We start from the raw sequence: 18199 nt of genomic DNA, 5'->3' as shown, positions 1-18199 counted from the left end.
AAAAAAGTCCTTTAAATAATAAGTATGAGGACTGCTCTAGCTATTGTTTGTGAAATCTAGATTATTATGGAAGAAAAGAAGTCTTTTAAATAATAAGTATGAGGACTGCTCTAGCTATTGTTTGTGAAATCTAGATTATTAGGGAAGAAAAGAAGTAATTTAAATAATAAGTATGAGGACTGCTCTAGCTATTATTTGTGAAATCTAGATTATTAGGGAAGAAAAGAAGTAATTTAAATAATAAGTATGAGGACTGCTCTAGCAATTGTTTGTGAAATCTAGATTATTAGAGAAGAAAAGAAGTAATAATAATAAGTATGAGGACTGCTCTAGCTATTGTTTGTGAAATCTAGATTATTATGGAAGAAAAGAAGTCTTTTAAATAATAAGTATGAGGACTGCTCTAGCTACTGTTTGTGAAATCTAGATTATTAGGGAAGAAAAGAAGTAATTTAAATAATAAGTATGAGGACTGCTCTAGCTATTATTTGTGAAATCTAGATTATTAGGGAAGAAAAGAAGTAATTTAAATAATAAGTATGAGGACTGCTCTAGCAATTGTTTGTGAAATCTAGATTATTAGAGAAGAAAAGAAGTAATAATAATAAGTATGAGGACTGCTCTAGCTATTGTTTGTGAAATCTAGATTATTATGGAAGAAAAGAAGTCTTTTAAATAATAAGTATGAGGACTGCTCTAGCTACTGTTTGTGAAATCTAGATTATTAGGGAAGAAAAGAAGTAATTTAAATAATAAGTATGAGGACTGCTCTAGCTATTGTTTGTGAAATCTAGATTATTATGGAAAAAAAGAAGTCTTTTAAATAATAAGTATGAGGACTGCTCTAGCTATTGTTTGTGAAATCTAGATTATTATGGAAGAAAAGAAGTCTTTAAATAATAAGTATGAGGACTGCTCTAGCTACTGTTTGTGAAATCTAGATTATTAGGGAAGAAAAGAAGTAATTTAAATAATAAGTATGAGGACTGCTCTAGCTATTGTTTGTGAAATCTAGATTATTATGGAAGAAAAGAAGTCTTTTAAATAATAAGTATGAGGACTCCTCTAGCTATTGTTTGTGAAATCTAGATTATTATGGAAGAAAAGAAGTCTTTTAAATAATAAGTATGAGGACTGCTCAAGCTACTGTTTGTGAAATCTAGATTATTAGGGAAGAAAAGAAGTAATTTAAATAATAAGTATGAGAACTGCTCTAGCTATTGTTTGTGAAAATATAGATTATTAGGGAAGAAAAGAAGTCTTTTAAATAATAAGTATGAGAACTGCTCTAGCTATTGTTTGTGAAATCTAGATTATTAGGGAAGAAAGAAGTCTTTAAATAATAAGTATGAGGACTGCTCTAGCTATTGTTTGTGAAATCTAGATTATTATGGAAGAAAAGAAGTAATAATAAGTATGAGGACTGCTCTAGCTATTGTTTGTGAAATCTAGATTATTATGGAAGAAAAGAAGTCTTTAAATAATAAGTATGAGAACCGCTCTAGCTACTGTTTGTGAAATCTAGATTATTAGGGAAGAAAAGAAGTCTTTTAAATAATAAGTATGAGGACTGCTCTAGCTATTGTTTGTGAAATCTAGATTATTATGGAAGAAAAGAAGTCTTTTAAATAATAAGTATGAGGACTGCTCTAGCTATTGTTTGTGAAATCTAGATTATTATGGAAGAAAAGAAGTAATAATAATAAGTATGAGGACTGCTCTAGCTATTATTTGTGAAATCTAGATTATTATGGAAGAAAAGAAGTCTTTTAAACAATAAGTATGAGGACTGCTCTAGCTATTGTTTGTGAAATCTAGATTATTATGGAAGAAAAGAAGTCTTTTAAATAATAAGTATGAGAACCGCTCTAGCTATTGTTTGTGAAATCTAGATTATTATGGAAGAAAAGATGTCTTTAAATAATAAGTATGAGGACTGCTCTAGCTATTGTTTGTGAAATCTAGATTATTATGGAAGAAAAGAAGTCTTTTAAATAATAAGTATGAGGACTGCTCTAGCTATTGTTTGTGAAATCTAGATTATTAGGGAAGAAAAGAAGTAATTTAAATAATAAGTATGAGGACTGCTCTAGCTACTGTTTGTGAAATCTAGATTATTAGGGAAGAAAAGAAGTAATTTAAATAATAAGTATGAGGACTGCTCTAGCTATTGTTTGTGAAAATATAGATTATTAGGGAAGAAAAGAAGTCTTTTAAATAATAAGTATGAGAACCGCTCTAGCTATTGTTTGTGAAATCTAGATTATTAGGGAAGAAAAGAAGTCTTTTAAATAATAAGTATGAGGACTGCTCTAGCTATTGTTTGTGAAATCTAGATTATTATGGAAGAAAAGAAGTCTTTTAAATAATAAGTATGAGAACCGCTCTAGCTACTGTTTGTGAAATCTAGATTATTAGGGAAGAAAAGAAGTCTTTTAAATAAGAAGTATGAGGACTGCTCTAGCTATTGTTTGTGAAAATATAGATTATTAGGGAAGAAAAGAAGTCTTTTAAATAATAAGTATGAGAACTGCTCTAGCTATTGTTTGTGAAATCTAGATTATTATGGAAGAAAAGAAGTCTTTTAAATAATAAGTATGAGGACTGCTCTAGCTATTATTTGTGAAATCTAGATTATTATGGAAGAAAAGAAGTAATAATAATAAGTATGAGGACTGCTCTAGCTATTATTTGTGAAATCTAGATTATTATGGAAGAAAAGAAGTCTTTTAAATAATAAGTATGAGGACTGCTCTAGCTATTGTTTGTGAAATCTAGATTATTATGGAAGAAAAGAAGTCTTTTAAATAATAAGTATGAGGACTGCTCTAGCTATTGTTTGTGAAATCTAGATTATTATGGAAGAAAAGAAGTCTTTTAAATAATAAGTATGAGAACCGCTCTAGCTATTGTTTGTGAAATCTAGATTATTATGGAAGAAAAGATGTCTTTTAAATAATAAGTATGAGGACTGCTCTAGCTATTGTTTGTGAAATCTAGATTATTATGGAAGAAAAGAAGTCTTTTAAATAATAAGTATGAGGACTGCTCTAGCTATTGTTTGTGAAATCTAGATTATTAGGGAAGAAAAGAAGTAATTTAAATAATAAGTATGAGGACTGCTCTAGCTACTGTTTGTGAAATCTAGATTATTAGGGAAGAAAAGAAGTAATTTAAATAATAAGTATGAGGACTGCTCTAGCTATTGTTTGTGAAAATATAGATTATTAGGGAAGAAAAGAAGTCTTTTAAATAATAAGTATGAGAACCGCTCTAGCTATTGTTTGTGAAATCTAGATTATTAGGGAAGAAAAGAAGTCTTTTAAATAATAAGTATGAGGACTGCTCTAGCTATTGTTTGTGAAATCTAGATTATTATGGAAGAAAAGAAGTCTTTTAAATAATAAGTATGAGAACCGCTCTAGCTACTGTTTGTGAAATCTAGATTATTAGGGAAGAAAAGAAGTCTTTTAAATAAGAAGTATGAGGACTGCTCTAGCTATTGTTTGTGAAAATATAGATTATTAGGGAAGAAAAGAAGTCTTTTAAATAATAAGTATGAGAACTGCTCTAGCTATTGTTTGTGAAATCTAGATTATTAGGGAAGAAAAGAAGTCTTTTAAATAATAAGTATGAGGACTGCTCTAGCTATTGTTTGTGAAATCTAGATTATTATGGAAGAAAAGAAGTAATAATAATAAGTATGAGGACTGCTCTAGCTATTGTTTGTGAAATCTAGATTATTATGGAAGAAAAGAAGTCTTTTAAATAATAAGTATGAGGACTGCTCTAGCTATTATTTGTGAAATCTAGATTATTATGGAAGAAAAGAAGTAATAAATAAGTATGAGGACTGCTCTAGCTATTATTTGTGAAATCTAGATTATTATGGAAGAAAAGAAGTCTTTTAAATAATAAGTATGAGGACTGCTCTAGCTATTGTTTGTGAAATCTAGATTATTATGGAAGAAAAGAAGTCTTTTAAATAATAAGTATGAGGACTGCTCTAGCTATTGTTTGTGAAATCTAGATTATTATGGAAGAAAAGAAGTCTTTTAAATAATAAGTATGAGGACTGCTCTAGCTATTGTTTGTGAAATCTAGATTATTAGGGAAGAAAAGAGGTAATAATAATAAGTATGATGACTGCTCTAGCTATTGTTTGTGAAATCTAGATTATTAGGGAAGAAAAGAGGTAATAATAATAAGTATGAGGACTGCTCTAGCTATTGTTTGTGAAATCTAGATTATTAGGGAAGAAAAGAAGTCTTTTAAATAATAAGTATGAGGACTGCTCTAGCTACTGTTTGTGAAATCTAGATTATTATGGAAGAAAAGAGGTAATAATAATAAGTATGATGACTGCTCTAGCTATTGTTTGTGAAATCTAGATTATTAGGGAAGAAAAGAAGTAATTTACATAATAAGTATGAGAACCGCTCTAGCTACTGTTTGTGAAATCTAGATTATAAGGGAAGAAAAAAAGTAATTTAAATAATAAGTATGAGGACTGCTCTAGCTATTGTTTGTGAAATCTAGATTATTAGGGAAGAAAAGAAGTCTTTAAATAATAAGTATGAGGACTGCTCTAGCTATTGTTTGTGAAATCTAGATTATTAGGGAAGAAAAGAAGTAATTTAAATAATAAGTATGAGGACTGCTCTAGCTATTGTTTGTGAAATCTAGATTATTATGGAAGAAAAGAAGTCTTTTAAATAATAAGTATGAGGACTGCTCTAGCTACTGTTTGTGAAATCTAGATTATTAGGGAAGAAAAGAAGTAATTTAAATAATAAGTATGAGGACTGCTCTAGCTATTGTTTGTGAAAATATAGATTATTAGGGAAGAAAAGAAGTCTTTTAAATAATAAGTATGAGAACTGCTCTAGCTATTGTTTGTGAAATCTAGATTATTAGGGAAGAAAAGAAGTCTTTAAATAATAAGTATGAGGACTGCTCTAGCTATTGTTTGTGAAATCTAGATTATTATGGAAGAAAAGAAGTAATAATAATAAGTATGAGGACTGCTCTAGCTATTGTTTGTGAAATCTAGATTATTATGGAAGAAAAGAAGTCTTTTAAATAATAAGTATGAGAACCGCTCTAGCTATTGTTTGTGAAATCTAGATTATTAGGGAAGAAAAGAAGTCTTTTAAATAATAAGTATGAGGACTGCTCTAGCTATTGTTTGTGAAATCTAGATTATTATGGAAGAAAAGAAGTCTTTTAAATAATAAGTATGAGGACTGCTCTAGCTATTGTTTGTGAAATCTAGATTATTATGGAAGAAAAGAAGTAATAATAATAAGTATGAGGACTGCTCTAGCTATTATTTGTGAAATCTAGATTATTATGGAAGAAAAGAAGTCTTTTAAATAATAAGTATGAGGACTGCTCTAGCTATTGTTTGTGAAATCTAGATTATTATGGAAGAAAAGAAGTCTTTTAAATAATAAGTATGAGAACCGCTCTAGCTATTGTTTGTGAAATCTAGATTATTATGGAAGAAAAGATGTCTTTTAAATAATAAGTATGAGGACTGCTCTAGCTATTGTTTGTGAAATCTAGATTATTATGGAAGAAAAGAAGTCTTTTAAATAATAAGTATGAGGACTGCTCTAGCTATTGTTTGTGAAATCTAGATTATTAGGGAAGAAAAGAAGTAATTTAAATAATAAGTATGAGGACTGCTCTAGCTACTGTTTGTGAAATCTAGATTATTAGGGAAGAAAAAAAGTAATTTAAATAATAAGTATGAGGACTGCTCTAGCTATTGTTTGTGAAAATATAGATTATTAGGGAAGAAAAGAAGTCTTTTAAATAATAAGTATGAGAACCGCTCTAGCTATTGTTTGTGAAATCTAGATTATTAGGGAAGAAAAGAAGTCTTTTAAATAATAAGTATGAGGACTGCTCTAGCTATTGTTTGTGAAATCTAGATTATTATGGAAGAAAAGAAGTCTTTAAATAATAAGTATGAGAACCGCTCTAGCTACTGTTTGTGAAATCTAGATTATTAGGGAAGAAAAGAAGTCTTTTAAATAATAAGTATGAGGACTGCTCTAGCTATTGTTTGTGAAATCTAGATTATTATGGAAGAAAAGAAGTAATAATAATAAGTATGAGGACTGCTCTAGCTATTGTTTGTGAAATCTAGATTATTATGGAAGAAAAGAAGTCTTTTAAATAATAAGTATGAGGACTGCTCTAGCTATTATTTGTGAAATCTAGATTATTATGGAAGAAAAGAAGTAATAATAATAAGTATGAGGACTGCTCTAGCTATTATTTGTGAAATCTAGATTATTATGGAAGAAAAGAAGTCTTTTAAATAATAAGTATGAGGACTGCTCTAGCTATTGTTTGTGAAATCTAGATTATTATGGAAGAAAAGAAGTCTTTTAAATAATAAGTATGAGGACTGCTCTAGCTATTGTTTGTGAAATCTAGATTATTATGGAAGAAAAGAAGTCTTTTAAATAATAAGTATGAGGACTGCTCTAGCTATTGTTTGTGAAATCTAGATTATTAGGGAAGAAAAGAGGTAATAATAATAAGTATGATGACTGCTCTAGCTATTGTTTGTGAAATCTAGATTATTAGGGAAGAAAAGAAGTAATTTAAATAATAAGTATGAGGACTGCTCTAGCTACTGTTTGTGAAATCTAGATTATTAGGGAAGAAAAGAAGTAATTTAAATAATAAGTATGAGGACTGCTCTAGCTATTGTTTGTGAAAATATAGATTATTAGGGAAGAAAAGAAGTCTTTTAAATAATAAGTATGAGAACCGCTCTAGCTATTGTTTGTGAAATCTAGATTATTAGGGAAGAAAAGAAGTCTTTTAAATAATAAGTATGAGGACTGCTCTAGCTATTGTTTGTGAAATCTAGATTATTATGGAAGAAAAGAAGTCTTTTAAATAATAAGTATGAGAACCGCTCTAGCTACTGTTTGTGAAATCTAGATTATTAGGGAAGAAAAGAAGTCTTTTAAATAAGAAGTATGAGGACTGCTCTAGCTATTGTTTGTGAAAATATAGATTATTAGGGAAGAAAAGAAGTCTTTTAAATAATAAGTATGAGAACTGCTCTAGCTATTGTTTGTGAAATCTAGATTATTAGGGAAGAAAAGAAGTCTTTTAAATAATAAGTATGAGGACTGCTCTAGCTATTGTTTGTGAAATCTAGATTATTATGGAAGAAAAGAAGTAATAATAATAAGTATGAGGACTGCTCTAGCTATTGTTTGTGAAATCTAGATTATTATGGAAGAAAAGAAGTCTTTTAAATAATAAGTATGAGGACTGCTCTAGCTATTATTTGTGAAATCTAGATTATTATGGAAGAAAAGAAGTAATAATAATAAGTATGAGGACTGCTCTAGCTATTATTTGTGAAATCTAGATTATTATGGAAGAAAAGAAGTCTTTTAAATAATAAGTATGAGGACTGCTCTAGCTATTGTTTGTGAAATCTAGATTATTATGGAAGAAAAGAAGTCTTTTAAATAATAAGTATGAGGACTGCTCTAGCTATTGTTTGTGAAATCTAGATTATTATGGAAGAAAAGAAGTCTTTTAAATAATAAGTATGAGGACTGCTCTAGCTATTGTTTGTGAAATCTAGATTATTAGGGAAGAAAAGAGGTAATAATAATAAGTATGATGACTGCTCTAGCTATTGTTTGTGAAATCTAGATTATTAGGGAAGAAAAGAGGTAATAATAATAAGTATGAGGACTGCTCTAGCTATTGTTTGTGAAATCTAGATTATTAGGGAAGAAAAGAAGTCTTTTAAATAATAAGTATGAGGACTGCTCTAGCTACTGTTTGTGAAATCTAGATTATTATGGAAGAAAAGAGGTAATAATAATAAGTATGATGACTGCTCTAGCTATTGTTTGTGAAATCTAGATTATTAGGGAAGAAAAGAAGTCTTTTAAATAATAAGTATGAGGACTGCTCTAGCTATTGTTTGTGAAATCTAGATTATTAGAGAAGAAAAGAAGTCTTTTAAATAATAAGTATGAGGACTGCTCTAGCTATTGTTTGTGAAATCTAGATTATTAGGGAAGAAAAGAAGTAATTTAAATAATAAGTATGAGGACTGCTCTAGCTATTGTTTGTGAAATCTAGATTATTATGGAAGAAAAGAAGTCTTTTAAATAATAAGTATGAGGACTGCTCTAGCTACTGTTTGTGAAATCTAGATTATTAGGGAAGAAAAGAAGTAATTTAAATAATAAGTATGAGGACTGCTCTAGCTATTGTTTGTGAAAATATAGATTATTAGGGAAGAAAAGAAGTCTTTTAAATAATAAGTATGAGAACTGCTCTAGCTATTGTTTGTGAAATCTAGATTATTAGGGAAGAAAAGAAGTCTTTAAATAATAAGTATGAGGACTGCTCTAGCTATTGTTTGTGAAATCTAGATTATTATGGAAGAAAAGAAGTAATAATAATAAGTATGAGGACTGCTCTAGCTATTGTTTGTGAAATCTAGATTATTATGGAAGAAAAGAAGTCTTTTAAATAATAAGTATGAGAACCGCTCTAGCTACTGTTTGTGAAATCTAGATTATTAGGGAAGAAAAGAAGTCTTTTAAATAATAAGTATGAGGACTGCTCTAGCTATTGTTTGTGAAATCTAGATTATTATGGAAGAAAAGAAGTCTTTAAATAATAAGTATGAGGACTGCTCTAGCTATTGTTTGTGAAATCTAGATTATTATGGAAGAAAAGAAGTAATAATAATAAGTATGAGGACTGCTCTAGCTATTATTTGTGAAATCTAGATTATTATGGAAGAAAAGAAGTCTTTTAAATAATAAGTATGAGGACTGCTCTAGCTATTGTTTGTGAAATCTAGATTATTATGGAAGAAAAGAAGTCTTTTAAATAATAAGTATGAGAACCGCTCTAGCTATTGTTTGTGAAATCTAGATTATTATGGAAGAAAAGATGTCTTTTAAATAATAAGTATGAGGACTGCTCTAGCTATTGTTTGTGAAATCTAGATTATTAGGGAAGAAAAGAAGTCTTTTAAATAAGAAGTATGAGGACTGCTCTAGCTATTGTTTGTGAAATCTAGATTATTAGGGAAGAAAAGAAGTCTTTTAAATAATAAGTATGAGGACTGCTCTAGCTATTGTTTGTGAAATCTAGATTATTATGGAAGAAAAGAAGTCTTTTAAATAATAAGTATGAGGACTGCTCTAGCTATTGTTTGTGAAATCTAGATTATTATGGAAGAAAAGAAGTAATAATAATAAGTATGAGGACTGCTCTAGCTATTATTTGTGAAATCTAGATTATTATGGAAGAAAAGAAGTCTTTAAATAATAAGTATGAGGACTGCTCTAGCTATTGTTTGTGAAATCTAGATTATTATGGAAGAAAAGAAGTCTTTTAAATAATAAGTATGAGAACCGCTCTAGCTATTGTTTGTGAAATCTAGATTATTATGGAAGAAAAGATGTCTTTTAAATAATAAGTATGAGGACTGCTCTAGCTATTGTTTGTGAAATCTAGATTATTATGGAAGAAAAGAAGTCTTTTAAATAATAAGTATGAGGACTGCTCTAGCTATTGTTTGTGAAATCTAGATTATTAGGGAAGAAAAGAAGTAATTTAAATAATAAGTATGAGGACTGCTCTAGCTACTGTTTGTGAAATCTAGATTATTAGGGAAGAAAAGAAGTAATTTAAATAATAAGTATGAGGACTGCTCTAGCTATTGTTTGTGAAAATATAGATTATTAGGGAAGAAAAGAAGTCTTTAAATAATAAGTATGAGAACTGCTCTAGCTATTGTTTGTGAAATCTAGATTATTAGGGAAGAAAAGAAGTCTTTTAAATAATAAGTATGAGGACTGCTCTAGCTATTGTTTGTGAAATCTAGATTATTATGGAAGAAAAGAAGTCTTTTAAATAATAAGTATGAGAACCGCTCTAGCTACTGTTTGTGAAATCTAGATTATTAGGGAAGAAAAGAAGTCTTTTAAATAAGAAGTATGAGGACTGCTCTAGCTATTGTTTGTGAAAATATAGATTATTAGGGAAGAAAAGAAGTCTTTTAAATAATAAGTATGAGAACCGCTCTAGCTACTGTTTGTGAAATCTAGATTATTAGGGAAGAAAAGAAGTCTTTTAAATAATAAGTATGAGGACTGCTCTAGCTATTGTTTGTGAAATCTAGATTATTATGGAAGAAAAGAAGTAATAATAATAAGTATGAGGACTGCTCTAGCTATTGCTTGTGAAATCTAGATTATTATGGAAGAAAAGAAGTCTTTTAAATAATAAGTATGAGGACTGCTCTAGCTATTATTTGTGAAATCTAGATTATTATGGAAGAAAAGAAGTAATAATAATAAGTATGAGGACTGCTCTAGCTATTATTTGTGAAATCTAGATTATTATGGAAGAAAAGAAGTCTTTTAAATAATAAGTATGAGGACTGCTCTAGCTATTGTTTGTGAAATCTAGATTATTATGGAAGAAAAGAAGTCTTTTAAATAATAAGTATGAGGACTGCTCTAGCTATTGTTTGTGAAATCTAGATTATTATGGAAGAAAAGAAGTCTTTTAAATAATAAGTATGAGGACTGCTCTAGCTATTGTTTGTGAAATCTAGATTATTAGGGAAGAAAAGAGGTAATAATAATAAGTATGATGACTGCTCTAGCTATTGTTTGTGAAATCTAGATTATTAGGGAAGAAAAGAGGAAATAATAATAAGTATGAGGACTGCTCTAGCTATTGTTTGTGAAATCTAGATTATTAGGGAAGAAAAGAAGTCTTTTAAATAATAAGTATGAGGACTGCTCTAGCTACTGTTTGTGAAATCTAGATTATTATGGAAGAAAAGAGGTAATAATAATAAGTATGATGACTGCTCTAGCTATTGTTTGTGAAATCTAGATTATTAGGGAAGAAAAGAAGTAATTTACATAATAAGTATGAGAACCGCTCTAGCTACTGTTTGTGAAATCTAGATTATAAGGGAAGAAAAAAAGTAATTTAAATAATAAGTATGAGGACTGCTCTAGCTATTGTTTGTGAAATCTAGATTATTAGAGAAGAAAAGAAGTCTTTTAAATAATAAGTATGAGGACTGCTCTAGCTATTGTTTGTGAAATCTAGATTATTAGGGAAGAAAAGAAGTAATTTACATAATAAGTATGAGAACCGCTCTAGCTACTGTTTGTGAAATCTAGATTATTATGGAAGAAAAGAAGTAATTTAAATAATAAGTATGAGGACTGCTCTAGCTATTGTTTGTGAAATCTAGATTATTAGGGAAGAAAAGAAGTCTTTTAAATAATAAGTATGAGGACTGCTCTAGCTATTATTTGTGAAATAAATATGATTGGGGAAAAATGAAGTCACTAACTAGTAAATAAGACAAAGATAAAGCATTGGAATAACTTGTACCTTTTATTTTGAAAATATAAACTTTCTTTGATTCGTAGAAGCAAAATGTTCAAATTTTAAGTTCTTTGTTGAAAACAAATACATTAATATTTCAGTAATAATTCTGAGACTAAAAGAATTAAATTCTATATCTCAAATCATCCAATGTGAGCAATTTGTATCTGCAACAGAACAGTGTTATTAGTAAATTCTGCCTTACACCAGCATACCGAAGTAATTTTTGTTTAGGATCAAACATGTTTGAGTTGTTGTTAAAAAAAAACATGTTGTAAAAATTCGAGTTGCATATTAAACATTTTCTGTTTTGTAACCTTGTGTTTCTGTTAATCCTGTTCAAGTGCACTACTATCTCTCAATCCAAGGATTGAGTAACATGGACCATACAGTGATTTTTGAACATTTTGTAATAAATGTCTTTTATTATCATAAAGTTGATACACTTTATATGTAGAGATGGCACATCTATTCAATAAGTATAATATAACAATAACAGATACTTTAAAACATGATTGTTATTTGTTTCTCTATACAACAAACCCCAAAATAAAGCAGGAAACTATCACTTAGATACCAAACCAAAAAGTGACCAAACCCACCATATTGTTCAGTTTTCTTGTTATTTCTGCCGAGATAACTTTACAATTTATCATTTTATTTAGGTTTGAACGGAAACCTACTTTATGTTTCTGAGCAGGTCACAATCTCACCACTTAGTCATAATAACCAGTAGTCATTTTTAAAATAAGTCACATTTTTAATGTAATGAATATTATAACCACCCCTTGAAGTGCATACTATACAACAGGTGTTTTTTTAGGGAGACAACTACTACATTACGTTACACTGTAAAACGCATGAGTACAAAATGATTAATAGGTTGATCAGTTTGACTCAACTCTGAGAGTCTGTAATTATCAAGACATGTTTCGACTTTGGTTTTCTTGTACACAAGTCTTAGTTACTCTATATTTATACCTATCTTGTAATGACCATGATATTACAATAAACAAACTGCATACCAATAGTCAGGAATATATATAACTTCCAACTGCAGTAATCATAAAGTCATGCCTACATTTCACAGTGTAACATTAAATTTCACTATTGAAAGTCATGTAGGAATGATCTATGTATAGCTGTATCATCCCTACACCATTTTAGATTTTCAAACTCTTTATTACTTGAATTATTTAAGATAGTCTAAAATATTTCAACGTTTAAAGTTCTATGTTGTTGCAGTAAAGAAATATTTGGATAGAACGCTTGAACAGAAAACAACACTAAGTCTGCATGTAATAGACACTGGTTAAGTAACCAACATTTCAAAAATAGCAATAAATAGACACTGGTTAATAAATCATTGATGTATCCACATTTGTTATACAGGGTGTTCAGAAAGTCACTGTGCACTTATATATTTATTAACAGACAAAACTGCACAGTGACTTTCCGAACACCCTGTATAACAAATGTGGATACATCAGTGATTGAGTACTTGATGCAATTAGTCTTATTGGAAATGTGTAGATGTGGATGATGAACTTGGCAAAGGTTACATATTGATATGGGAAGGAATAATGTGTAAAGAGAATGGGAGAAACCTCAGGTCAAACAGGTGTCAAGAAAATGTAACAACTACAGTTCACTTATCTGTAAAGAGAATGTGATAAGCCTCTGATCAGACACATGTAAAGTGAATGGGATCAGCTCCACATCAGACACGTGTAAAGTGAATGCAATGAACTCCAGATCAGACACGTGTAAAGCAAATGGGATGAACTCCAGATCAGACACGTGTAAAGCAAATGGGATGAACTCCAGATCAGACACGTGTAAAGCGAATGGGATGAACTCCAGATCAGACACGTGTAAAGTGAATGGGATCAGCTCCACATCAGACACGTGTAAAGTGAATGGGATCAGCTCCACATCAGACATGTGTAAAGCGAATGGGATGAACTCCAGATCAGACACGTGTAAAGTGAATGAGATCAGCTCCACATCAGACACATCTAAAGTGAATGCAATCAACTCCAGATCAGACATGTGTAAAGCGAATTGGATGAACTCCAGATCAGACACGTGTAAAGTGAATGGGATCAACTCCAGATCAGACACGTGTAAAGTGAATGGGATCAACTCCACATCAGACACGTGTAAAGTGAATGGGATCAACTCCACATCAGACACGTGTAAAGTGAATGGGATCAGCTCCACATCAGACACATCTAAAGTGAATGCAATCAACTCCAGATCAGACATGTGTAAAGCGAATGGGATGAACTCCAGATCAGACACGTGTAAAGTGAATGGGATGAACTCCATATCAAATGTGTGTAAAGTGAATGGGATCAGCTCCACATCAGATATGTCTAAAGTGAATGGGATCAGCTCCACATCAGATATGTCTAAAGTGAATGGGATCAGCTCCACATCAGATATGTCTAAAGTGAATGGGATCAGCTCCACATCAGACATGTCTAAAGTGAATGGGATCAGCTCCACATCAGATATCTCTAAAGTGAATGGAATCAGCTCCACATCAGACATGTCTAAAGTGAATGGGATCAACTCCATATCAAATGTGTGTAAAGTGAATGGGATCAGCTCCACATCAGATATGTCTAAAGTGAATGGGATCAGCTCCACATCAGACATGTCTAAAGTGAATGGGATCAACTCCAGATCAAATGTGTGTAAAGTGAATGGAATCAGCCACAGATCAGACATGTGCACTGGAAACAAGCTTCAGCCATGATAAATGTCACTGTTGTATTAATTACTTATCAGTGATGTCGAGAAAATCCACTTGTAGAGACAAATTCATATGTAAAAATGGCTCGTTTGGGTTGAGAAAATATTTTACGTAGAGGAGCAAACAATGTTTCAACCTTCTTTGGTCATCGTCAGGTTCACAAAGAAAGAAAGAGGTAACTGACTGGAAACTGACCACATGTTTGAAAGGGGTTGTGTAACTGAGTGTTGAAATGTAGAGGACGTGCTTAGATGTTTAAATATATAAATTATATTATTTATTTTATTATATTATTTTTAATATAGGTATAAAGGTGTTCCTTTGTATTGGTTTATTTTGGGCCTAAGCTTTTGTATAAGTAAGGCTTCTTTAATTTTGAGTTTTTTTATGTGGTCAGCTTCTGGTCAGTTACCTCTTTCTTTCTTTGTAAACTTGATGATAACCGAAGAGTGTCGAAACATTGTTTGCTCCTCTATGTAAAATATTTTCTCAACCCAAACGAGCTGTCTTTACATATATATTAGTTACTTAGTTATCTGTGGAACAAGTATATAGTTTTAATTATTGTCAGATACAGGAGGGCTGAGAAATTAATTAAAATGAGGAGTATAAGAATTATTTGTCACATTTAAATAAACATCTCAGTTTGAAAAGTTAAGCCTAAAAATGAAGACAGATCATTATTAAAGTGAAAGATCTGTTAGATATACAAGACTATTTAGTGTAGGTGTCAGTATTTAGTTTATTTTGTGACTTAATATTTAATTATTGTTTAGTTTTCAACACATCCTTGGCTAGGCTGTGTTAATACTGTTGTATCTCATGTTACTCAAGTCTCATTATCTTACAGTTCTTCTCATGTAGTGTAGACAAACTTCGGGGCCTCAGATGGACAACTTATAAATATAGGTGGCAAAACAACTGCAAGTCAAGTGAAGTAATGAAAAGTGAAGAAAAAGGTGCAGTTCAGTTAGAAAATTAGTTATAGAAAGAAAACCTGAAGTTAGCTGGCATATCACTGATTAGCTGTAACAGGTGATATTTTAAAGTGAGTTTCACAGTGTAGTAAAAATAAGGAAAATATTTTGTCTTTTCAAAGGGTGTTCTAAAGTAAATGAACCCATCTGTGTGGACTTTTACAAAGAGGAAAAAAGTAATTAAAGTTCAAGATATAATTGTGGTAACACACAGGGAAATGTAAGTATATAATTCACTGATAAAAATAGATAAAAATAATTAATTTCATCAATTACATTCTAAAGTAATTTAATCAGACTAAATAGATTTTTGACAAGAAAATAGAATTATTTATAGTTTGATATACAACTGTGATTTCCACAGAGTAAAGAATTTTTGTATGTACATTTAACTTGTATTGAATATATTACTTTAAAACAAGTGGAGCATATGCTGTCTGTTTATTGTTAGAATTCATTGCCAACAAGTCACAGACACCTACGGTCCACATACAAAAAATCTTGACATAAACAGATGTTGATCCGATACAAGAGTTAAAAGAATATCACATCCTCTAAGATAAACTCCCATGAACAATCACATCCTCTAAGATAAACTCCCATGAACAATCACATCCTCTAAGATAAACTCCCATAAACAAAATTTATTTCATTTTATCAATAACTGATCTCTTTTAATTATATGGTGGCAGATTTTGGCTTCCACAAGAATTCAAACAAAATGGTTTGTGCTGACAACAACTGAAGATGGATTATGTTGTAATCATAAGTTACTAAGATTAAATTTTTTTTCACTCTCAGTATCATATTCATCACTTACTTATGTTATGAAATTAGGATAACTTATGAGAAAGAGAAACTAGATTTCTGTAATAATCCAACATTATTCTGGGTAAAGCTGAGACAATTCTGCATTCAGAGTTTTCTGGAGGGAGAGAAAACTAAGACATTTTGTTCAATTAAATTTAAAACTAAGACATTTTGTTCAATTAAATTTAAAACTAAGACATTTTGTTCAATTAAATTTAAAACTAAGACATTTTGTTCAATTAAATTTAAAACTAAGACATTTTGTTAATGCTTACTCTTAAAAACCTTCCTCTGGAATTTTCTTTGAGGTCAAGATAATACCTTCTGTTCTCCTTTATCATCACTTCACTTTTCAACTTTCCATCTTCTGGTAAGTTATCTGGATTAGGTGGACCTGATGCCATTAAAATATAGTAAAATAATTTCTCTAAAGCAAGGTTCTAGACAAAATTATAAACTATCATTTATAATATTAATAAAGGAAAACATTTTCATTTTTGGTACAGTTTATAAACCTTATGTTATAAACATCTTTGAAGTGAAATCAGTTCAGAATGGATAACTCAGAATTAATGTTCTGTACATTAGATGTTTCCAGTGGTACACTGCAAACAGTGAAAGGGTAAGACTAGTGTAACTGTTGTATAGTTAGGGCTATGATATATTTTGAATATGATTTTATAACGTTAGAAAAACACAGATTCAAGAAATCAATTTAACACAAAAAACATGATCTCTTTTCCCCAAGCATTTTAAAAAGGACCAACTTTTGAAGGATTTCTTATCACAGAGTATTACATTTTATTTTGTCAAAACAAATATAATTTTAGTTACTATCTCATAATTCAAATTAATTTTAGTGATTGTATGAAAGAAATAATACAGATTTCTTGAGAACAGCCATTAGTAGTTTATAACAGAAACAGTTTACAAATCAGTCGTTCGGGAGGACTTCTTTCTATATCATTCAATAGTTCTATTTCAACAGTAGAACAAATCCAATACTTACCAGCAGTAACAGAGGAACTGGTTAAATGACTCATTTAACAAAGCATAAATCATAATATTTCATGTAGCTTAGTTAAAACTGATAGAACAAGTGTACATCCATACAGATAAATTAATATTTATACATTTTGGAAACGTTTATATGTAAGCACAGAAAACATCAAGTGAATACTGCCATCATTAAACAATATTATATTTAACGCTGCAAGACGAGCAAATAGTCATAATTTGATGTTCCACTGGTTAGTAATCTTAATAAACAAACTGCATTTTTTGTTTGTACATGAAATCAGTGAAAGTTAAAGAATACTAAGTAACAAAATAAATGTTCACTTTCAGTTAAATACTGTCATCTATGAAATCTAATTTTGTATTCTTTGATTCTAGAGAGTTATTATAACACATGGCCATCAGCTGTTTCTGCCTGAGATTATAAGTGTACATATATGTCATCACATTCTCCAAGTTTTTGAAATCTGTAAAGTACCACAGGTGGCTAATTTACAAACAGTTGAAGGGATGTCAGTGTTTCACTCTATTATTAAGTTGAAATTATATTTTTAATGAGGACAAGGTTTATAATATAACACTATGTGTTTGAAAGATATAAATTCCAATGTGAGTGCACATCTAGTTTTATTTTACACTAATAATTAAAATAATTAACCACTATCTATTAACAAATATGCTGTGCAATTCTGTACTGACAGCAGTTGAACTAATGTAAAATGGAACATTAACTGATATTTATTTGTTTTTTTAGTTTTTAGGTGAACTAGCCTCAACTATGCTTCAAAACTATTTTGTGTATCATAAAGTAGTGTATGCAGAAAATTTTGGCCTTGTTTAAATGTAGTTAATTTAACATTAAATGTCATGTTATAAACCCACTTTTATTATAAATTTACATCCTGGAAGTGTATATGGAATATAGGAAACTATCTGACACACAAACCTATAACGTTAATGAAATGATTACAAACATGTTATGAGAACACTGGTCAACTTCTAGATAAAACCTACGGATGACTCTCCAGAAACATCCACACTCATCAGAATTATATAAACTATGTTCAAGAGATTAGATAAAATATGTAATCTTACAGATTTCAGTTATTTATATATTTTATTAACAGGGAGGTATGTAATCCTGACATTGTCACCTAATAATTAATCTCCAAGTTATACCCCAAACATACCTGACTAGTGTTAT

General features: G+C 29.9%; 1 protein-coding gene across 1 annotated transcript in view; it reads right to left on the bottom strand.

The window, feature by feature from the left end:
* LOC143233850 (transcriptional regulator protein Pur-beta-like) overlaps window positions 1–16382 on the bottom strand; it is a 32209-nt gene extending 15827 nt beyond the window's left edge. The window contains exon 1 of the mRNA XM_076470635.1: window positions 16254–16382. Coding sequence (XP_076326750.1) covers window positions 16254–16382 — 129 coding nt within the window. The remainder of the gene's footprint in view (window positions 1–16253) is intronic.
* Window positions 16383–18199: the final 1817 nt, after the last annotated feature.

Source organism: Tachypleus tridentatus, chromosome 1 (assembly GCF_004210375.1).
Source record: "Tachypleus tridentatus isolate NWPU-2018 chromosome 1, ASM421037v1, whole genome shotgun sequence".
Taxonomy (NCBI): domain Eukaryota; kingdom Metazoa; phylum Arthropoda; class Merostomata; order Xiphosura; family Limulidae; genus Tachypleus; species Tachypleus tridentatus.
The sequence above is the reverse complement of the archived record's forward strand: the minus strand, read 5'-3'. Positions and strand labels throughout refer to the sequence as shown.